Here is a 23,521-nt window from a genome sequence, read left to right as displayed (position 1 = left end):
GTCTCTGACAGGCCAAAGGCTCATTGGAGACAGGGGGCTCTCTGTGGGTTGGATTTGGGGGGCCTGAGTGCCACAAATGGCCCCTGGGCCAGGGTTTGCCCACCCCTGCTCTACATATTATCAAACACTGGGAGAAAGTTGTTCTGAGGCTTTTATTTTCTGTTTGTTAAGTGGCTTTTACAAGTTAAGTCAGTTTATAATGAAGAGCATCAAGGACTGGAGTCAGGTTGGACCAAAGTGCTCTCTGCTCCAGCCAGCTGCAACACTGCAGCAGTGGCAGTTCTTGATCGGATGAGTACAGCGGCGTCCATGCTTACAAAACACCCAGAAGTGTGCTGGCAAGTCCGGCCCTGCTGCACACGCTTCCACAGTCCTGATACTCTCCTTGGGGCCAGTATTTGTCTGAAGAGGTGAATGCTGCCCCCAGGGAGAGATCCTTCCTCTGACTAGGGAGGCTGCGTGCCCAGGACCCCTAATTTAAGGAGTGGATCTCCTCCCCAGGGAAGCAGCCTCCCTCCAGCAGGAGAGTGGGCTGTGGGGCTCTGAAGCACTGCAGAGGGGGCAGGGTTAGCTGCGCTTCTGGATGTTCTGTGGGGTCGGCAAGCTTGTAGGCGGCCTGAACAAGGCTAGCTCGATCCCTGTGCAGGGTGCTCCGCGCAGGGTGAGATGGCAGGTCCTCTAGCCAACTTTCCAGCACTTGTGGTATCCACAATGCAGCCCCGAGGTAAGGGAACAAATGTTCCCATGCCTTGAGGAGGCCTCTGGGAATGCCTCTCCACCACTGAATGCAGTGCACCCCCATTGGCACAGCTGCACTGGCACTGGAAAACTGAGTAGGTTTGGGCCCTCAGGTTACAATCCTAGCCACACTTTCCTGGGAGTAAGCTCTATTGACTATAATGGGACTTGCTTCTGAGTAGACATGCATAGGCTTCCCATCCACTGATGCACAGCAAGGCTTGGTGGGGGGATGGGACTGAATCCAGGTTTCTACTGTGAAACCAAGAATTTGGCGAGGGGGCTTCCTTGGTGGTAGAACCTGCCAGGCTCCACTCTTAGGCATCTCAGTCGAAGGGCTGGGAAAGCTTTCAGCCCGGGACCCTGGCTAGGCACCGCCCCTTGGGGTTCAGCTGCACCCACCTGCCTTAGTGCTTTGCACCCCCTCTAGCTACGCCCTCCCGCATGGAGCTCCAGCTCCTCATCCTCCACCCATATGACAGAGGCGAGTCCTGCTGCCCTTTGGCAGGGTTTTCACCGTATTATAGCCATATATAAAAATCAAAATGTGCGCAATATTACATTATACGCTGTGCAGACAAAAAACAGTGGCGCCTTCTCCGTGCTGCCTGCTCCGCTGATCGAAATCGAAATGACCACTTCTCCTTCTTGGTGGTCCACAAGATGCTGGAGTTCTGTGGCAGACCAAACGGGGTTGACATCTAATTAGTCTTAAAGGGCCCGCGTTGCCTGTCCTCCTGGGGCCCACTTACAGCGCTGGACTTGGAGCAGAATAGGGTGCTAAACTCTTGAGGAGCTAGGGAGGGCTGTACCACTTCCGCATCGGAGGCACCATTTTAAATACTGTGCTCGCCTAATTTACAAAGCAGACAAACCCCAAGGCAAGGCTTCTTGCAAGGAGACACAGCATGCTGGGCTTCCTGTGATTACAGATTCTCCCTCGCAGTTTGTTGCCTTGGGGGTGGGGAAGAAGGAGCCTTCCAAAATTCGCTACATACAGCCCAAGTGGTACAGTACAAGCCCCCATCTAAGGCTTCTGCTACTTCACGGTGCTGCATGATGTAGCCCAATCCAAAAACGTGAGCATGCACACATTGCACCTGCATTCTGAAGTGGTACAGCCCCACCTGATTTTCCTGCATTTCTCCAGTGGACTTAATTGCAAGAAGCTTACGGAACTACAAGTCCCAGCAGACAATTCTCTGTGAGTTTCAGCATCCCTGCCCCCCAGATCCTCCCCCTTTTTGCTTGTGAGACGCGGCCAGGGACGTGGTTGCCTGGTGGGAACGAAGAGTGCAGTCTGTCTTGTGCACAGTCACCAGCGAGTAAGCTTCGTGGGACGTGGTGGGGTTGGCTTTTGCGTAAACGTGTTTAGGATGGATCAGGCTCAATTATATGCCATTCAAGGCACGTTAGTGTATTGGGAAGCAAGTTTCGCTTCAGTGGTATCGGTGGAACTCACTTCCGCGTTAAACCATTTCTGCCCAACGTTGCATATACGCAACAGGGATCAAATGTGTACAGCTGTGGGCTGGGCAGAAATTTAATCTGCATAGGAATGGACAGCACGTCGGACAAATTTCAGAGCCCAGTTTTAACCCCACATTCCCCCCCCCCCCCGCACCAGCTAATAGATACCATGTGATTCTGGTAGTTGCCCAAAGCCTTTGTCCAGAGTTCATCTTCTTGCTGTTGCTTCTTGGATTATTCAGCTTCAGATCCTTGTAGTGTTTTCTTCTTCTTTGCAGGGAGGCGGGGAAGCAATGACCGAAGTGAAAAGAGAGAAATTTGGGGACTTGCCCGATGGTAAAGGGCAGGTGGAAAAGTTCCTGCTCAGATCAGACACTGTTAAAGTGGAAGTGATTTCCTTAGGCTGCATAATCACTGCCTTGGAGACGAAGGACAGGGATGGGAAGTTCTCAGACATTGTTCTGGGTTTTGACAATTTGGAAGGTGGGTTTAAATTAGCTTCTAAAGGAGTATACCAAAACAGTCTAGGCCTGTGGCTCGTATACCCAGAAGCGTCACTAGGGGTTGGTGTCACCCCATTAACTTTATTTATTTATTTATTTATTTATTTAAATATAGTACAGGTCACCTGACAAATCAGTAACCACCCAAGAAACCAAGTGGCCAATTTGATGGCACTCATACAACTGAAAAAGTGTTCTAGTATTAGCTCTGATACATTAAAATGAGAGCTGACTTATGCTGTGTCATAAAAACACCTCATTGGCCCTCAGAACAATCAGTCTCATTGTTCAGTTTTGAGTTTAAAAGATATACATCTTGTTACATAAGGCAGTTATGTTTTCATTTTCTGGTTATTTGGCCATAAATTTTGGCAGAATGCAGATATTTCAGTGCAGTTTGTTTTGCTGCCTTCAAATGATTTGTAACATGATGGTATTATTCAAAAATACTAAGATCTCATAATTTTGTCTAATAGTAATGTCAACCCCCCAAGTGCATCACCTAATGTGGCCCACATCCCCAGCACCCTTATAGCAGTGCCACTGCGTTTACCTTTTATGCTACCTCTAATTTGTTTTTAGAAATTCATATAATGGTCTGATAATTTTATATAGCAATTCCAGATGTGCAGCTTTTATACAGCAGTTGCAGAATGTGCTGTCTTAACCTCTTGGGCTTAGCTATGGAACTTAGTTTCAGTGTTATCAATCAGTGGTGAAAATAATGATAAACACTGCTTTTCATTCACCACAACACAATCTAAGCATCTTTCCATTGAAAAAGTTCCCTTTGGGACCAAGGAGATGTTCAGGTCCAGTCTTATGGTATGTTTTCACCCAGGTAAGCCTCACTAAGTTGCATGGAATTTGCTCCCATGCATAGAATTGCAGCCATGCAACCTAATCCTAAATATTCATTAGATGCAAACTCTCATACATTCCTAATCTCCCCCCCCCTCCATTTTTAAAAAGCAGGAAAAAATAGGGGTACTTCCTCTTCTCAGTATTTTTCTGCTCTCACCCTCTTCCTAGCAGCTTCCATCCCATCCTAAGCACCATTCATGGTGCTGGTGTTAACCTTTTAAAGCCTTATGCAGGTTGAGAGCTGAGTACCTAAAGGAGCACCTAACTTGACACCAACATAGTATGCACAGAGGTTCTCTTTAGAGGCCACCCTCTGGGTGCCACCACCTTCTGGGGTGAGGCAGGTAGTGACTGGAGATTAGTGCCACTTCTCACATGCATGCATGCGCACCTTTAGAATGCTATCTCCAAAGAGGATTGTCAGGCATCTGCTTTTCTTGTCACCTGGCCAATTTCTCTTTATTTTCCCAGACTTGTTAAACTCCTTTGATGTTGTTAGTGCTGCTCAGATATTTACTGAGTTCTTTTTTTTTATGTTGTTAGTCATTTGAATTCTTTGGTGTTATTGTTTAACTCCAATGTTGTTAACAGCCCTGGAAACACAGGTATTGAAGGATGGAATATAAAATAAATCTGTAACGTACATAAATAAATATAGAATTTCTAAGTAAATAATTTATTCCATCCTGGTTGATGGGTATGAATTCTTTGGCACCTCTAATTTTTCAGCCAGCATAAATTATTTCATTTGAAGACTCTAGCTTAGTTCTCACAAGTGGTGATGGTAACCTTGGATCTGGACTGAACTGCTTCAGGTAGGAGTCTACGTTATTATATCCTTCTCTGAGCAGGGCAGAAATGGGAGTAAAGTTGAAGTGAGCATGGAGAAGTTTGTGCTGCTGTTTCCCAAACATCTTGTGCTTCCCATGAGAATCTTATAGGTAGCTCAGGACATGTGTTTGATGTGGTAGTAAACAAAGTTGTGAATGTACCAGAATTGGGGACAGTTCATCCATGAGGTCACTTCAGACAGTAGATTGACAAGGCTGTGTATCTCTATCTAACCTTGTCTCTACTGCGCCTTCTCTTCCTCCTCCCTCTTCTTGGATAGGAAGAGGAAGACAGAAGAAGCAGAGGTTGGCTTATCACTAGGTAAGGAGGGTGTGTTTGGCACATACCAGCTCAGGCACCAAGAGGTCTTGGGCAGTCCTGACATAGATATCATTTATCTTTGCTCAAAAACCAGTGTGCATGTGTGTGTGTGAGCTGCAAATGTTAGTTCCAACTGGATCCTTTTTCAGCAGTGTTACTCCAGTATTGCAGGTGTTACTCCAGTGTTACTCCAGTACGGTGGATCAGATTCACACTGATGTTGACCCCAGTGTTCTATATTTTCTGAGGTCTCTGTTCAACACATTTTATTGGAGTTGTTTGAAGTGGGTGTTGATGTGGTTTATTCATCCTTTGTTATGAGTACAGAAACTTACAGTGTGATTGTGGTCAAGTTCTTACTTCCCTTTAGCTTCTTTGCCCTCCTCCTCCGGGCTTGAGATTGAGATTTGAAGGTGGTTATCCCTGGATGGTTGTTCTTAGACAACAACTTCCATTTACAAGATCAAATATAGTCTGATCACTTGGCAATATTCACCATTTCCTGATGGAGTATTTTTTTAAGAAAACCTCTTCTTAATAGAATACATATATTATTTAAAATATTTTAATTCTGCTTTACTTATAAAAAATATTCAAAGCCACTTGAAACATGGTGATGATTTATCAAAGATTCACAGCCATAAAAGTCTAACATTCGTTCAATTTTTTAAAAGTTTAAGATTTTAAATGCAGAACAGACTTCTGGAAAAGCAGCACTAAAGTAAAACTGCTGAACCTCAGAGAATAAGGTCTTAACCTGACATTGGAACAATAGGCATGGATTCTGTTTAATCTGTTGAAATAAATGGAGAAGCCGTCATGCAGAAAAGGCTGGTTGTGCAATGTCTTCCATAAGAAATGGCTGCATCGAAGTGATTCTGCCCTTTCTCCGTTCCACTGTCTCAATATGCTCCACTGGATAGGATTGGACTGTAAGTGACTTAAAATATTGTGAACTCATAGCATGATTTTTTTTTTGTTTTATGGTTAGGGTACCTCAGCAAGCACCCCTATTTTGGAGCAGTTGTTGGACGGGTTGCAAACAGAATTGCCAAAGGGAAATTTGTGGTTGAAGGACAAGCATATCAGTTGGCCATCAACAATGGACCCAACAGTTTGCATGGAGGACTAAAAGGTTTTGACAAGGTAAATCTGCTCAGGTTTCAACAGACAAAGATGTCAGGATTCCCCCCCCCCCCACATATTACCATATTCGAGTAAGATCTGCACATATAAGCTAGTTCTTCATGTTGTCAGTTCTTCATAAAGGTTGGATTTTATTTCTTAAAATTTCTGCCAATTCTAATTAGTAAATTTCTGGGCTGTTTTTGGCAAAACAAGAAAAACTCAGACCAACAAAATATCTGAAAACACAATCCAGAACTTTGCTATATCTGAAACAAAAGAATGTTAAAAAAAAAAACACGCACACAGTCCTATCCAATTTTCCAGTGCTGGTGCAGCCCCAAGATAAAGGAACAAATGTTACCTTGAGGAGGACTGCTCCACCACCACAGGATGCAGCACATGCCCCATTGGCATGGCTGCATCAGCACTGGAAAATTGGATCGGATTGGGGCCTCAGTGCTTGTTTAAAAGCTTATCTAGATAAACTTTTTATAAAACATATTTGATGATGGACCATAGTGGGATTCTATGGGAATGGACAGCCAGTTGATCCTATTGTAGAAACAAACTCTAGTAGCCTCAGTTTGACCCACCATGATGAAATCAGCAGAGGCTGTTGGGATGATCTGAGGCTATTTTTGTGTCACGTAAAGGTTTCCTGTCATCATTTCAGAGAACTTTGTGGTGAGAGGACACAACTTTGAACTGAGTCCTTTGACAGTTTGGACAGGATGTGCTTTGGAACAAGACAGTTTTCATCAACCTTTTATAGAACTATCGCTGGCTAACATGGTGGTCAGCCCAATTTATTTACATGAGCATTTGTCACATCTCTACATTCTGTTTCCAGAAACAAAGTTGTAAGCTTCCTAAACCTGGCATGTGGAGGGCGGGGGGTGTCAGTGTTTTTTTTGCTTGTTTTTTGTTTTGCCTTGTTAATTTCAGTACCATCCAAATATTCCTCATTTTTCAGAATGGAGCATTAATTAACACTAAAAATAATTGCCCAATAACAATAAGATTTATATACTACAACATAATTTTAATATACCTATTGTTAGCATTTTTAATTATTAGCTAGTTAATTTTAATACATTTCTTTAACTTTAAATGTAATTTCATAGGTAAGTGTAATTGATCTTTAGGTTCATAGGTAATTGATCTTTGAGTGCATGACCCATCACTCAGTCTTACATATGGGCTCTTTTTTGAGAGTGCCCAGGTCCAGACAAACAGGGATGCAACTGGGCAGAAACAAATTCAGATCTATTACACTTAGGCTGCAGTACTAACCACACTTTCCTGAGAGTAAGCCCCATTGAACAAAATAGGACTTACTTCTGAGTAGACCTGGTTAGGATTGTGCCCTTAATGTGCAGTGGAATTGCCCTATTTTTAATGACTCTTTGTGAGTGTATCAGTTTATGCTGTGGCCCAACAATTAGACCACTTTACAGAGCTTCAGTATGTAAGGCTATGTGTATAAATTTATACACATATGACCCACATCTCAAACCAGAAGAGAGAACATATACTGTACTGTTATCTTAGAAAAGCACTTCTCCCAAATGCTGGTGCCCTATGAACTTGCACAGTGCATATTGTATATTTTGAATTATTAGCTAATTAATTTTAAAACATTTTTTAAATTTTAAATGTAAGTTCATGGGTATTTGAGTGCATGACCCATTGCTCAGTCACTCACTCAGTCCAGGGCATGGATTACCACAGCTCCCTCCAGTAGCAGTAGCTTCCCAACACTGTGATAGAAATTATTCTAGTACAAAACATTAAGGATGCTCACAAGCTTGTTCTTGGAAAAAAAACACTGAGGAGTGTGTTGGGTTAGGATAAATGGAAATGAATGGCACTTCATCAACTGGATGCTCTTATTATGTCATTGATTTTTTCTTTCTCCATTGCTCTCCTCACCCCTTAGGAAAAATGTCAAACATGGGGCTGGTTTTGTATTTTGTTCTTTATAAGGAAAATGTAGGAGGCAAGAGTTACAGCAAGTACAGTAGTTTATTTGCAGACAGTATTATTTATTTATTTGCAGACAGAAGGCTTTTGCCTTCTTTCTCCTTTCTCTCTTCTATCAATTCTGCCTCTCTTGCTCCTTCTCTCCCTCTTTCTACCTCTGTTTGGGAGAACCTATGAGAAACCAACTGAGAAGGGACTGCAGCTATAAGGATACAACAGCTGGTTTACCTGTAACTTCAAGCTAAAGTCTTTGCAACAGGAAAAATATGTTTCCTTGCATTCCTCTTTCTCCACACGCTCTCAATTAATTTCTTCCTCTTTTGTTGAAACTGTATTTTGCCATTATAACTAAACCAGCAAACCATGGTTTGTGCTTGTCCTCAAAAGCAGGTTCATACAGTAAATCATCTTCAAACCATGGCTTGTGATATTTCTTTGGAGGGAAAGCACAAACCTTAGTTTGCCTGTTTGTGGTTGAAGGAAAGGCATATCAGTTGGCCATCAACAATGAACCCAACATGCCTGTTTGGATGCGGTGATAAACTGCAGTTTGAATGGAAGTGGGCACAATGAGGTGAAGTGGAGCATGCAGGGGGAGGATGGAATGTGTGACCACAGGGCTCATTCCTGTAGCACCAAATTATGGTTTGATGATATGGTTGAATAGGGGCTGTGAAGGAAACTGAGATGATAGTTGACTGGGAGAAGATGACCACCCAGAGATCACTCTGGTTGCTTACTTAATTCTGGTAGTTCATGAATGTGTAAAGCTGTTTAGAGCTTGTCTGTGCTTCAGGCCTTTTTATCTCAATCAACTTTAAAATCTTAGGGGATTTCAGAGTCCTTATACAGTGGTCCATCATAGGGGTGACACACTGGCCTTCCGCACCAGGTGACTCAAACCCTAGTAATGCCACTTGTGAGCATCCTGTACCTATTTAAATGTGTACAAACCTCTGCATATAACAGATACGCACACAGATGCAGAAAAAGCTCCCCTTTCCTTTAATGCAGGGGTCTCCAAACCCCGGCCCAGGGTCCAGATGCGGCCTATAGCAAGCCTTTTTCCGACACGCAGCCAACCTCTTGTCCCCTGAAAGCCTCTGGCCCACTCAACTGAACATGACCAGAACTATGCTCTGATTGTGTCTGGAGGGTGTTCTGAGGGCCAGAGAGGTTGAATGAATGAGCCCATTCATTCATTTATTCACTCATCTATGTTCCATCTCTTATTTATTTAAATGTTGTATTTAAGTTTTTTTTCTGGCCCTCCACACCAAGCCAGATATTTGATGTGGCCCTCTGGCCAAAAAGTTTGCAGATCCCTGCTTTAATGGGTTGTATCCTAAGTTCATAAGGAGCCCAGCTCAGAAGCTCCTTCAGCAAGTGGGATGAGCTTCCAGTGATGAAACTGTGATCTGTGGTTGTAATGTACACTGTTTGGGTGCTCATGATGACATTGGGTAAAATTCCAGTCTAGTGGATGACTAGAAAATTTGAAAAAGTTTGCTAATTCAGTTGTCTTGCAGGCAGTCTGGGTCCCTGAAGTGGTGGCAGATGGTGTCCGGTTTTTCAGAGAAAGTCTAGATGGTGAAGAGGGATATCCTGGTGAGCTGAAAGTATGGGTGACATATACTCTCAAAGATGAGGCGTTCACAATAAATTACAGAGCTCAGAGCAATAAGACTACACCAGTCAATCTGACAAACCATGCGTACTTCAATCTTGAAGGCCAGGTAAGGGAATTCCTTTAGCTCTTCCAGTCTGCATCCTTATCATCCAGTATTGATTGTTCAGTGTATGCTGATGTCCGTGGGTAATACTGGCAAAACCCATGGGATTTGCTTACACTGACTGCCAAAACCCTTGTCCGGATAATTATTTTTCTTTTTTGCAACTCCTGCATTGTTGCTGGTTGCCAAGCTGACCATATTTCTGTAATTAGGAAACATGGAGCTAGTTGCATCTACTGATCTTAAAGGGTAGAAAGGGAAATACGAGAGAAGGTGCTTCCTAAAGTGCATAGAGCTCAGGGTGTGTTGGGCTTTTTTAAAAGAGTAATCAGCCTCTTGAATTGGACCTGGAAGCAAATGGAGGTGAGCCAAGATTGGAGCAATATGCACTTGATCATACATTCTTCAAAACTTGGCTGCTGAATTCTTCATTTGCTGAAAAATCTGAATTCTCTTCAAGGACCGCTCACCATAAACTGCTATGCAGTAATCCAGTTGGGCAGTTAGCAGCAGATAGATGTTGGTGGCCAGTGCCTCATCGGAGAGGATATTGTGTCTCCAGGTTGTGGAGTTTTTCCTGACTGAGCACGCACATTATATTATATTTATGCCTGGTTTTCAGCCATGATTGGCTCCCAAAGAAGAATCCTCTGGAAGTTGCTATATATGTGTGTGTGAGAGAGATTGAGGGCGCAATTCTAACCCACCTTCCAGCAATGTGGAAGAACAATGTAAGAACAATGCAGCTCCAAGATAAGGAAACATTCTCTTACTGAGGAGGCTTCTGTACCACCCAATTGCAGGATGCAGCACATGACCCATTGGCACAGTTATGCCAGTGCTGGAAAGCTGGTTAGGATTTGAGCCTGAGGGATTTTAGCTTCTTGTTCTTTCTTGTGTAGAGTTGCTGTTGCTGTCAATTGCTGGAGTTTATGGTGACAGGAGTGTCTTAAATATTAGTTCATTATTCCCACCTATCTTTATGGTCACTTATGATTGAGGGCCAAGTGTGTGTCAACGTAAAACAAACTGGGCAGTGCAGATGATTCTTTAGAGACCCAGGGGCTGTTAGAGCTTGGTGAAACAGTTTGTGCTCTTGTGAGACTACAGAAATATGTGGTTGTAACAAGATACTGGAATAGTGGTTCTTCTTGTCTGATTTAAGCACAGATCTTATGAGCAGTTTGGGACAAGTTGGCATAAAATTATGTTCTTGATTAGTTTTTTCTTTTTTTATTTAAAGTCCAAAAATGTTTCCAGCTCTGTACTTATAATAAGGGCAGTGTAAAATTCTCCATCTATTTTTGATATTGCACACTTCTCTGTTGTCATCTTCCAGGGCTCACCCAATATGTACAACCATGAATTCACCATAGAGGCAGACTCTTACCTGCCTGTGGATGAAACACAGATCCCTACAGGTTGGTGAATTTTAATGCTTTTGAAGTTAGCAATGTAAGAACATAACAACAACCACACTGGATCAGGCCATAGGCCCATCTAGTCCAGCTTCCTGTATCTCACAGCAGCCCACCAAATGCCCCAGGGAGCACACCCGATAACAAGAGACCTGCATCCTGGTGCTCTCCCTTGCATCTGACATAGCCCATTTCTAAAATCAGGAGGTTGCACATACACATCATGGCTTTGTAACCCATAATGGATCTTTCTTCCAGAAACGTGTCCAATCCCCTTTTAAAGGCATCTAGGCCAGATGCCATCACCACATCCTGTGGCAAGGAGTTCCACAGACAAACCACACACTGAGTAAAGAAATGTGTTCTAGTGAGTTTCTGAACCCAGTATGGATAAAGCTGAGCTCAATGTAGGAGTGCTGAGTTTCAATCCTAGCTCAGACCCAAGTGAACAGAATGGCCTCCAGCAAAGAACATTGCTTTGGCATGCATTGCTAAAATACAAGCGTACCCGTACTTGAGAGGGTTTCTTTCCATGAGACCTCCCCCATGCGCAGTTAAGTGAAACTGCGGATACGGAGAAACATCTCTCTCCCACACTCAGGAGCTGAGGGGAGCACCTCCCCTTACCTCCAGAGGTTCCTCTGAGCCGATCAGAGGCCACAGATGTCCGTCTGCAGCCTCTGCCAGTCTCAGAATGAGGCCAACACTGTAAAAAATGCTGTTCCTGGTTTCTCTGTGAAACCAGAAGAGACGTTTTTAATGCCTTATAAAAGCATTAGGAGACCTGGGGGAAGCCCTGGAGGGATGTGAATCTACGGATATGGGAGTCCCCCTATAGTATGAAAATGCATGTTTCTGAAGCTGAATCAAGAAATTGTGCTAAGTGCCTTTAGCCTACTTCTTATAATTTGAGAACCCAGCTGTAGAAACATTCTAAATTCTCTTAGGCAGCAGAATGAAGTTTTTAGAAACCAGCAATGTACTGTTGAGTGAGTGCTTGGCTAACAAAGTGGTCTGCAGAGTTTTCTCTTTGTAGATAGAACAAACAATAACTCCCCTCATTGCCTCTTAGCTTGTTCCTGTACTTCCAGTGTCTGATATCCTTGTGTTCTGGCTGGCCAGTTCTGTTGTCTGCAGTAAAAAAATTTGGGTATTGCTGGGGTGGTCCTTTGCATTGAATGAGCTCCATATAGATGTCCATCACGTTTCTGCCCATCTCACTTTACAAAGTGCCATAAATCTGCTATATGTGTAGTCTCTTTCTCTCTCTCCCTTTCTTTTGTTTCTCCTCTCCATCAGGAGAAGTCGCTTCTGTCCAAAATACAGCCTTTGATCTGAGAAAGCCAGTGGAGCTTGGAAGACACCTGCAGGCATTTCAGCTTAATGGATTTGACCATAACTTTTGTTTGAAACAGACAAAAGAACCACAGTTCTGTGCAAGGTAGAAAATTTTATTTTCTACTTACAGGGACAGCGAGGGGGCTACTATAACTGCACATTGTGTGGTTGCACCATAAAGTTTAATAAGGCAAAATATGATTGTGTAGCAAGGTTTCACCCTCCCTTCATTTCAGTGGCTGCTGTTTCTGTTGGTGAAGAAACTTGAAACATGACTTTCGCCTTTCTACGTATTCCAGGGGGGAGAAAGAGATGCAAGGTTATTAGTTCCAGGGGCAGCTACAGTGGGCCATAAAGTGTTTTCAGCCACTTAGGTGTGTAACAGTTGATGCTGTACCTTAACATTTGAAGTTATGGCCAGGATCCCAGGAACCCTATGTATATATCAGAACACTTCTGTATGCACTTAAGAACTTTTCCAGCTTTTACATCCTATTTTGCACTTCTTTCACACTGGGTCAAATGCCACTTACTCCAGAACAGTTTTCAATCTTTTGGAGCAACTATCTATGGAGCCATGTGGGTTCGGGTGGAAAGGTGGGGCCCTAAAAGTCCCAGTTCACACGTGACCAGTGTTCTCTCTAACCTCCCCCCCCCCCAATGTGTACAACCATTAATGACCCAAATAGTATATAACCACTCTAATCTTAAAATGGGCAATGACCAGACTGGTCTATAGCTCCTTTTGCATCACAACTAAGATGAGCAGATGGCATATAAGAACTATGTAATCAATATATAGTTGACTTTTTAAAAAATGAAACAGTAATGGAACTCTATGAATAGTTTTTCCTCCCATTGCATTGCAGTATATACTAGAGCCAGGCTGCTCTCCTTCAGAGTGGAGACAGAAGCCAATAGAGGTCTAAGTGATTTGCACTCAGGTCTGGCATTCTTTCATAAATCTGCATGCAGTGTCTAGTACTCTAGCTGATCTATAGAGGGAGATAACCATGAGAAGAGATAAAACCCAAGGGAGGAAGAGCACAAGTAATTAAGTGCTCAGTAAATTCTTTCAGCAAACTGAAAACATTATGCACATTTAATTTCTTTACATATACTATACTACCTTCTTGTCTTTGTTGTGCCATCTAGAACACACTGAAATGATTCTTTTGTTAGGGATGTGACTCCCCATTCAGCATTACTAGTTGTTGCTTGGTGTCTCCATTAGATTTTAGTCACATGCATTTTCTAGTATCTTGGGATTCTTCTCTAGCCCATATGAAGCATTGTTAAAAGTTAACAAAAAGGTAAACACCACATAGGGTGTGACTGAAATTAGGAGGGGTAATCTCTTGCACCCCTAACTACTTAGTTGCCTTGGGGATTTGTCAGGAGGCAGCTGTCTTCACATGTCAACTGAAGAGACATGGTCACAAAGGCCTATTCTTTCTTTTCTGTCTGTCTCATGGAAAATAATGTACTTTTTTTTCTCCAGAGTTTACCATCCCCCTAGTGGTAGGACAATGGAGGTGTACACAACACAGCCTGGGATCCAGTTTTACACTGGAAACTTCTTAGATGGCTCTCTAATGGGTAAAGGAGGTTGTGTGTATCCCAAGCATTCCGGCTTCTGCCTTGAAACACAGAACTGGCCAGATGCAGTGAACAAGGTACATAAAAACTGTATATTCTAGGAACAAACTTCTACAGGTTTTAAGCTGATTCTGAAATTTTGCCATTTGTTCCATTTCCCTTGGGTATGTTCCCAGATATTTGGTACCAGATGGTGAAAAAATGGGACTGAATTGTGGACTGATCTACATATGCAATAAACTGGGATTGTCTCACTTCAGATTATAGGCAGATCACATTTTTTTGCTTATGCTAGAACTATAAGCCATTGGTCTTCTGTGGCCAGAAGTTGTACTGCTTTTACTACATATGCAGAAAAATTGCGTGAACTAGGAAGTCCTAGTTCGGCTCTTGTTCTTAGCAATGAATCTACTTAGCCTTAGATATGTGACCAACTTTGTAAGGCTTTCTTTTCTTGTATACCTGTGTAAAGCTAACCGGTTGCAGTGGTTGAAAAATATGTATTAGGAAGCAAAACTATGACATTCTCAACTGCATGAGTTTTTCTACACAGGTACTTCGTATTTTCCTTGTTCAAGCAATTGTGCACTCTAGAGGTTCTAACTTTTTCTCCCTCCCCTTACAGAACCATTTCCCAGATGCTATGCTGCACTCAGGAGAACAATACAAGCACACAACATGTTTCAAGTTCTTTGTATCTTAAGAGAAGTGTGAATCTACAGCAGTCTAACAAAACAGTTCAACTGAGATTCCAAATTCACATATGATCAAATGTGCCTTAGTTTACAGTGCATGTGCAGGCCTCTTGCTAAAAGCACTAGTATGCATAGTTTAATCAAGTACTGTAAGCTCAGAAGGTGATTAATAGAGCTGCTTGATCAAAATGGATTTTATCTAGGTAAACTTGTCTTTTCTCTACAAACTGCTTTTTACTGTAAACTGCCTCAACAGCCTCTTGTCTGAAAGACAGGCTAGAACTTTAAGCAATAAATTATAAGACATGTGAGTTAAGTGCTAAAAAGTTGGTACTAAGTAAACCTGGAGCTGTTAACACCTTAGACTTGCCTAACTGGGCTTAGGAAATACTAGGTCAGTTCAGATATACTTTATGGAACTGGAAGCATGGATATGGGTATATTTGTAATGCACTGATATGCACACATTCCTCCCCTTATGGCATAGCTAATCACCTTGTACCATAGTTGAGGGCCATGCTCAGGTGTTAAGGAAGGGAGCCAATATTCATGCTTGTTCTGAAAGGCACCAGTGAAAATGTGAGCAGAGATCTCCTGCAGTCTTGTCCAGTTCTGTACTAGGTAGTTACACTAAAGATAAGATGGCTTTCCAAAGGGCTGCTTTGGAATGATCACAGCCTACACATGCAGAGGCATAGCAGACTGTTTCAGATTATCATAACCAAAAGCAGCACTGGACAGTTAGGAGAAAATTGCAGGTAGGAATTATAACCTGGATAGCAGCTCTGGAACAAATGGGTTTAACCCTTCCCTCTCATTTCCCACCTTTAAACTATCCCCACTATTTGACCTGTGGAATAAAGGGTGGTGTTAACCCCTTCAAGCACCATGATCCTAACCTAAATTTGCATTTTTATATGCTAGATAAGGTTTGCTTATTGGTCATCCACCTGAACATGAATAAAGTTTGAGTGCTCCAGTGTTATGTCAACTACTAGGCAACAAGAGACATTCTAGGAATAATCAACTATTCTACGATTAAGCTATATAGTTCAGCTTATAAACACCAACAGGATTAACAACTATCCAGCTGTCTACTAGCAGCTAGTAAATCTCTAGATCAAGGATTCTTAAGCAGGGGTATCCACAGCCCTTGGGAGGTATAGAAACCATATGATGGAAATATGGGACTTGGTCTCTGAAAATTAGAAAAATGAATTCAATTTGCTATCACCATTATCAATATTGATAAGCTGTCCATATGTAAAATAAATCCAAGCTATTGACATAGTTGAAGTCATACTGGTAGCCAACAAGACCAACAATGAATTTTGATAGTCTGACCAAGGGACATATTAGGGGTCTGTAATGATAAAAGATTAAGAACCCCTGCCCTAGGCAAAAGGTTATGTACTTGTACATGTTACGTACAAAAAGGTGCTAAAAATGGCTAACCTTATCTCAAAAGCACTAGTTACTAAACAAATATTAACTTCCTGATATATATCAATTAGAATGGTAAATGCTGGCAAATTGAAAGTTATAGCTGTTATGAAGTAGATAGTAGATTTTATTTAATTAGCCTTCACCAACAGCCAAGATTTTCTACCTAGCCTTTCCTTCTTACTTAGTTGCTTTTATGTTTAACTGTATCCTATACTAAGGGAATCATTTTAAAGATCACACTAGCAAATGTAATTGGAAAGTGTAATGCAAGCTGGGGTGATACTATAAAATTGAGATGAATTGAGCCAATTAAGTGAAAGTTATCAACTGTGCTTGATTAGAAAGTGGCAAGCATTTTATTTACCAGAAACAAGAACATATTCATTAATTCTCATATAAATATATCCAGCAATCAAGACAAGTTAAAGCAACAACTGAAGTCACTGTTACCTAACTGATGGGGTATCAAAGTTGTTTTCAGGTCATTGCTCCTTTGAATCTAACTTTGTATCCAGCCCTAGACTTATTTGTAGCTACATTTACCAGTGAATTTCAGATAAGAAACCTGCTATATGATACTGACTGCAGTCCAGCAGTTGAAATTAACACTATAAATGCTTGGTCAGCCTTCAGTATCTTCCATCCCCTGAAGTATGCTACATACTTGCTATTGAGCTAAACACAGTTAACAGAAATACTGTATCATCTTTTTTCAGGAAAACAAGTTATAGCTGATTGGTCTTAGCCCTTGTACAGTGTATAGGAGAATTCATAGATGAGATTACTGTCTCTTAATATCCTGCTGAAAAGCCTTTGACTGTTACGCTGAAAAGCCTTTGACTGTTACACTGAAAGTTTCTCACAAGGTCTTTGCACTAGAACTTGCTCAGATGCTATTTCAGCCCCAATAGTGGTAAGGAAAGGCTACAAACTTAGAAGTGAACCCAACTTCGTGAGACAAAATGTACTCACAAAATTAGGCAACTTGCTTTGAAATCTTTTGTTACAATGAGAAAGTAAATACCTTGGGCTCTATTTCATTCTATTTGACAGGAGTACAAGCCAACCAGAATGTCACCTGAACAGATTTTAAGGGTGTTTTCATAAAAATTATGCTTTCAGTGACATAACATGCTGCCAAGCAAGCAGATCAAACTCTAGAGACATGTATATACCATTAGAGTAAAAGACAGGCAGCTTCCTTAACAAGCCTTTGTAAATCATATTACCCCAGAATGTCTCAAGCACCAGATTAAAAATAAGTCACAGTTAAGCATTTTGCAGGCTAGTGGGTAGCCACAGTTATTTAAGCCAACTTCCTTGCACAGTATTTGGGTACAACACTAAAGCAGCTGTCTAATTTGCTTTTACATGCACTTGAAATATTAACAGAGGCAAATAGCATTACAGCAAAGTTAGAAATACACATTTTATTTCATGTGCCTATAAAAAGACCCACTTTTCAGATCACAGGAAGTTATGACATACATGAAATTGTGCACTAGTCTACTGCAGCAGCTTTTACTAAAAGATCAAGATCCTTGCTGCCTTAGTCCTAGAAATGTTTTTAATCAACTAAATCATTACATTTGTCAATAACACCAAAGAAATCCTTTAAAATAACGTAAACAAAACTCTTCCTAACATGTTATTTATAACTAATCAATTCTTTCAGGGCTCACACTCCTTCGAGGACTTCCTGATGGTGAACGACTAGATAAAAAAAGGGAAAAAAAATCAAGTCACTAGAAATTACCCAAGCTTAAATTAGTAAAAAGCTCTGATGTAGTTAGTGGGTTAGTATTCTCACTAGAAGGCCCACATTACCTGCATGTAACTAGAGCACCATTAGTAAAGTAAGCTTATCAAGGTAGCACTGCATTATTTGGATGCTGTGTTAAAAGACTTAGTTGAAAATGAAGCGAACACTCCAATTGTTACTGTTAATATTGAAGCAAACTGAGGAGTTTGCATGCACCCCCCCCTTCCCCCAGATGTTACCAAACTTCTCTGAATGTTTTTTCAGAAACATACTTACCCTGAGTTAATGGAGAATGGATATAAATGGCTCATATCAAAACTGAAAAAGCAAGACTGAAGATTAAATCAAGTAAAAATGCTTAACACATGTACTCGTCTTGAGTAACAAACAAAATTCAGATATGTATTCTGCTACTACTGGGTAACAGCTGGCTGCTGCGTAAATATCTAGAAATATGGTTATGCAGTAAGACAGAGTTCCTCCCAAGATCTTTGAAGGCTTCAGTCATAACTACAAATCTTATCAGTTTAATTTTGAGCCATTTACATTTATTATCCATTAATATAGCCAGACAATGTTCCTCACTGAAATTTAAATACACCCCCCCATCTCAAAAATAGCACTGAACTAAAGTTTAACTTTGTGGTTTATTATTTTGCCAAGTGGCCACTGTTCTTCAACTCTCAAGGGTTGAGTAGTTGTCTTCCCCCATGTTCTTGTGCTTTAATTCATCTCAGAACTAAGAAAGTGCTTTCCTTTGGTAGAATTTGTTATCTATATAATAATGCAGTGAAATGCCTGACATCATCTACCTCTAAAAAACTGAGGGCATTCAAAGACTGTACAGTCCTTAAGGTTCAGCATGTATGAACACTGGTTTAAAGTAGAACTACAGGTTATTGTGGTTTCAGTTACAGCATCTATATATGATTATACCATATATGCCCTGCAGCAGATGTTCAACGTACCTTCTCTTTAGAGATGGTGATCTTGATTTGGAACGGCTGTTAAGAGACAGTATCAATTAGGTTATATTTGCATAAGTAATATCCAGTCATTGCTATAGTTGCTTTATGAAGTACAACCTGGTCCTCAATGCATGAAAAAGCAGATAACATCTTGCAATTTTATTTTTAAACTAATACTTTGAACTGCAAGCATAGCACCCAAACTACATAAAAAGTACAAAGTTATGAACACAAGGTTCTAGGCCTAAACATGAAGCAATACAATTGATGCTTCCATCAGAAGAATAAGAGAATAAATACAAGTGCTGTCATGTCCACTGAGACATGTAGCATCACATGTAGATTTAGCTAGTTCTTTAATCACCACAGCACAATCTAAGTTTACCTGCTTCTGGGCCGTGAAATGGATCGGGATCTTGATCTGGATCGAGATCTAGGTTTTAAAAGAAAACATTTAATTCCATGGTGTATTACAGTCTTCATTTAGGTGAGATACTACAAAACTTTTCAGATTCTTGCCCCAGTTGGTGCCCCAGGGTAGTTCTAGGTTTAGTGAAGCAGTACTGTAAAGCAAGGCTATAGCTATGAAGTAACACCATACAAACTTAACCCATTTTTGCCCAGCCCATACATGTGCACGTATTTGGTCCCTGTTGCATATATGCAACGTTGGGCAGAGATGGCTTAGTATTTCCATTCACTCTAAAGCAGCGCTTCCCAAACTTTTCAGCACCAGAACCCACTTTTAAAAATGATGATCCTGACCCACTAGACAAAAAAAGATCTAGAAAGAAATATTTTATCTATGAATTAATAAATAAATTAATCATCAGGATACTGTGCTCCCAAGGCTGCTAGAAACAATGTGTGTGACAGTACAATATGTGTGTGTAGACAGTTGCTACACTCTACTAGAAAGTTCAAGGATTGTTCCCCCAAACCTTTACAGTCATTCCAGGGTACCCAGAAGGCTGAATTGGAGAGCAAGATGTGCAGTTTGGGTTTCTAGGCTAGACAAGGCTGAAAGTGGGTTCACATATGATCCACGGCATGCCAATTATTACTAAAGAAAATCAGAAAATGTGTAATTTTAATTTGGGGGCATGAAAATTACCTCATACCACAGGTTAGCATTCCAGCTAATGATTTTCTTCTACAAACTTGGTAAGGGTGTACAAAGTTTTTTTGTTAATGTTTCAAAAACTTTGGAACTCATCAAAAATCAACTCACAGCCACTGGTGCATCCAGACCCAGTCTATGAAGGACTGCTCTAAAGAGCAAGATTACTCTGACACGTGTTGGAGTCCAAAACATTGAACTCCAGATTGTGCAACAATGCAAAATACTGTTCATAAAAGAATACCATATATATTCAACCAGTTAATTGTCCTTCACAATGGATAAGATTTAGAAGTTAGCTAAATTACCTTGACCTCTTTAAAGAACCCGAACGAGATCTGCGTGGCGAGACAGACCTGGATCTACGAGGAGAGAGTGATCTAGATCTGCGAGCTGAGATCGACCTAGATCTAGAACAATAAAAAAATAGTTAAACAATTTTTTGATTGTTACATTAAAGCATGACCACCACCCCCCTCCAAGACGCTTACCTCCTGCCACGACTTCGGCTACGTGAGCGAGAATACCTCCTTCCTCTGGACCTTGAATGAGATCGAGACCGTGACCTAGTTTTAGGTTAGAGAAGACAAGTATTAGACCACAAATTTAACACTTATCACATGAGCCTTTGTCGAAGCCAAAATATCAGAAAACTAAAAATTAGTTTCTGTCAGTTGGAAAAATTCAGGGCCTATTTGTCTTGAGTATTTTTACTACCTAAAAAAGATGTTAAAAACGGAATTACATTTTAGAATTACATCATAATATAAAACACTGTAATGTGTATTTAAAATAAACCTTGCAAGTTTGCAGGTCGACCCTCTTTGGCCCAAGGTCTAGCAGATCTAGACGATCTAGAAGTATCTATAGCCGATCGCTGCATCTAGGTGTTTTCTTCAATCTAACGACGATCAAACTGACAGCCAAATGAGCCAGGTGAGGCTTGATTGACGCAAGAAGATTTTTCTAGGTGGGAATGTGGTCAATCTGGTGTTCCTCTTTTTAAACCGGAGGGGGGCCCCAATTGAAAGCCAAATTTACTGTTAAGGCGGTCATCGTCTCAAATTTTCTGCCTTTTAAAGAATAAGGTGACGCTAGGTGTAGATGGCTCGAGGGGATCTGGCCTCTTATGCTGATCACCTCAAGGTCTAGGAGGATCTTAATTGTCGGATTTGCAAGGCGCCTCAGCATGAAATCTTAAGGCTCGTGACATTCTGAATCAAGGCGACTGACTCAAACGAAGAAACCTGAAAGGTTTTGACCAGTTGATTATTAATATATTAACATTTTAATACAGAATATAAACAATTGACATACACCCATACAATTACAATATTTACTTTAAAAACGAAGTATGATTTTTTTGCTAACAAAAACTAAGCAGATTTTTTTGAAGAGTTTCACAAATCCATACATACCTGCTTCTTCTCCGACGACTGTAACGGTGACAGTCATAAGCATAATGACCTTTCTCACCACATTCATAACATCTATCATTAGGATCAAATGGCCGTCGCGCTGGGGGTCTATCATAGCGAGATCGACGAGGCATACCAGTTGATAGTTCTACTCTAACCCTGGATCCACAAATAACCCTAGAATGTAAACAGTGCAAGATATGTGAACAGACAATCTACCAACTGAAAATAAAAACTGAATTCAATTTATGGGAGAGCTGAAAGTATCCAATTAGTATTTCCACATACTTCCCATCTAGACCACGGACTGCATCTTCAGCATCTCTTGGGTCTTCAAACTCAACAAAGGCAAATCCTGGAGGGTTTCGTGCAATCCACACTGTACGCAATGGTCCATAGTAGCTGAAGGCTCTTTCAAGCTCTCCTTTACCAGCACCGGTGCCGAGATTGCCAACATACACTTTGGTTTCTGCAAAAACAGAAAAATCACTTAGAACACCAAAGAAAACGCATGCATTCTTGTGGTGATGGTACCAATAATGCATCCAGGACATGATCTGAAGGAACCAAGGCAGGTGTACATCCACGTACACATTTCCTTAAGCTATTTCTGGCTAATGTCGCCTATACACAACAGGGATCAACCGTGTACACTTGTGGGCTGGGCAGAAATGGTTTAAGTTCCATGATGGAATGCAGACTGGATACAAATGTAAACACACAACTCTTTGCAATTCATTTCACTGATATCTAAAACTTTACTTTCATAAACATGTAAACATTGTGATGAAAACCCTTTTCTTACCCTTAATGAGTCAAGAAGCCTAATGTTTTGGATAGTTAAGATTCCTCACAGCCACAACTACTTTTGCAAGATTCACAGCCCAATCCTATGCACGTCCACTCAGAAGTAAGTCCCATTAGAGTCAATGCTACTTACTCCCAGGAAAGTGTGGATAGGATTGGGCTGCCACTTTATTAGGCACCCAATCAAAATTTCACTGTGCAATGTAAGAGTTTTTCCAACACTATTCTACAACTAGTCTCTAAGATGCCTGCTTAGTTACTTATAGATATAGTGCTACACAAAGTAATTAGTTATGGGTTTTTAAAGATATCTGTTTAGCTACTGGAGTGCACAGAGGAGGGCTTGCCCTTACAGATGCCCCCTCCCCCTGAACCACTCTAGGACAGTTGCCCAGCAGAGCACCGACTTCCCAGGTGCACCCAGGAAGGCTCGAGGCTACAGAGACAGCTCCAGACTAGGTGCGGCCATCTTAAGACCAGGGCTCTAGGGTTGGTTGAGCACTCGTCTGCCCTCTTAAAATGGGAGGGGCCATCCTTACTGGAAAGCGCGCCAAGGCCCAGGCACCCTGCAGGGAAAGCAGAAGCGCCAGGAGAAAGCGTACAAGCAAGCCAGGCGGGTGCTTCTCTACCGCAATCCTTCGAGAAGCGGCGCAGCCGCTCCGCGCATGGGTTGAGAGTGCTTAGGCGCCTCGCGCGGCGGCGCTGCTTCTCGAGGGACTATGGTAGAGAAGCACCCGCCTGGCATACTCGTGCTCAGGCGCCCGAGCCGACTATCCCTCCCACTCGGCCCAGAGCAGCCCCTGGAGACGCGGGCCAAACCCAGCCGCGCACGCGCCCTCCCTCACGCCTTCTCGGCCCGCTCCTTACCCCCCCATGTAAACACGCGACAGTCCCGCCCGCCGCCGCCTCAAACCAGCCCGCCTTCGGCCTGGGCGCCGCCATCTTCGGCGCCACCTCCTCCATTTTGCGCGCGCGACCGACTCTGGGACGAGGGGGGAAGAGGCGGGGAAGGGAACAGCAGCCCCAGGCAGGCCTGCCCACCCTCGCTACAGCCGCCCAACAGCAGCGCTCGGAGCCCCCGCCGAGCGGCCCAGGCTCGGAGCGCTTCGCCACACATGGCGGTCGGCGACTCTGCGTGCGTGCGCGCAAAATGGCGGCGTCGCCGGCAGCCGCCTCTCGCCTGCCCCGCCGCCCGGCCACGTACAGTACGCGGACCCCGCGAGTGAAAACGGCGAGGCCAGAGGCCGGGCCCGCCATCGACTCCTCCCTCCCCCGGACTTGAAACAGTCCCGCTCACCTCCGCCATAACGGCCGTACCGCGACATCTTCGCCCTGGCGAACACCCCAACCGCCTTCCCGTGCGCATGCGGGGTCACCGC

General features: G+C 42.4%; 2 protein-coding genes across 3 annotated transcripts; one reads left to right on the top strand and one right to left on the bottom strand.

The window, feature by feature from the left end:
* Window positions 1-1,997: 1,997 nt before the first annotated feature.
* GALM (galactose mutarotase) lies at window positions 1,998-14,932 on the top strand. The gene is made up of 8 exons (XM_066625547.1): window positions 1,998-2,063; window positions 2,487-2,691; window positions 5,719-5,873; window positions 9,368-9,574; window positions 10,911-10,992; window positions 12,289-12,430; window positions 13,829-14,003; window positions 14,552-14,932. The coding sequence occupies exons 2-8, from the start codon at window positions 2,502-2,504 to the stop codon at window positions 14,627-14,629; spliced, it is 1,029 nt and encodes a 342-aa protein (XP_066481644.1). The 5' UTR covers window positions 1,998-2,063; window positions 2,487-2,501; the 3' UTR covers window positions 14,630-14,932.
* Window positions 14,933-17,482: 2,550 nt separating this feature from the next.
* SRSF7 (serine and arginine rich splicing factor 7) lies at window positions 17,483-23,521 on the bottom strand. 2 transcript variants are annotated; one of them, XM_066625557.1, is made up of 9 exons: window positions 23,440-23,521; window positions 21,624-21,804; window positions 21,336-21,512; window positions 20,409-20,483; window positions 20,226-20,327; window positions 19,183-19,230; window positions 18,798-18,833; window positions 18,106-18,147; window positions 17,483-17,780 (listed from the first exon to the last, which is right to left on the bottom strand). In XM_066625557.1, the coding sequence occupies exons 1-9, from the start codon at window positions 23,465-23,467 to the stop codon at window positions 17,726-17,728; spliced, it is 744 nt and encodes a 247-aa protein (XP_066481654.1). In that variant the 5' UTR covers window positions 23,468-23,521; the 3' UTR covers window positions 17,483-17,725. The 2 variants fall into 2 exon arrangements, with proteins under 2 accessions (XP_066481654.1, XP_066481663.1); XM_066625566.1 differs by lacking the exon at window positions 18,106-18,147.

Source organism: Tiliqua scincoides, chromosome 1 (assembly GCF_035046505.1).
Source record: "Tiliqua scincoides isolate rTilSci1 chromosome 1, rTilSci1.hap2, whole genome shotgun sequence".
Classification (NCBI taxonomy): Eukaryota; Metazoa; Chordata; class Lepidosauria; order Squamata; family Scincidae; genus Tiliqua; species Tiliqua scincoides.
Note: the sequence above shows the minus strand (reverse complement) of the source record. Positions and strands in the feature narration are given on the sequence as shown.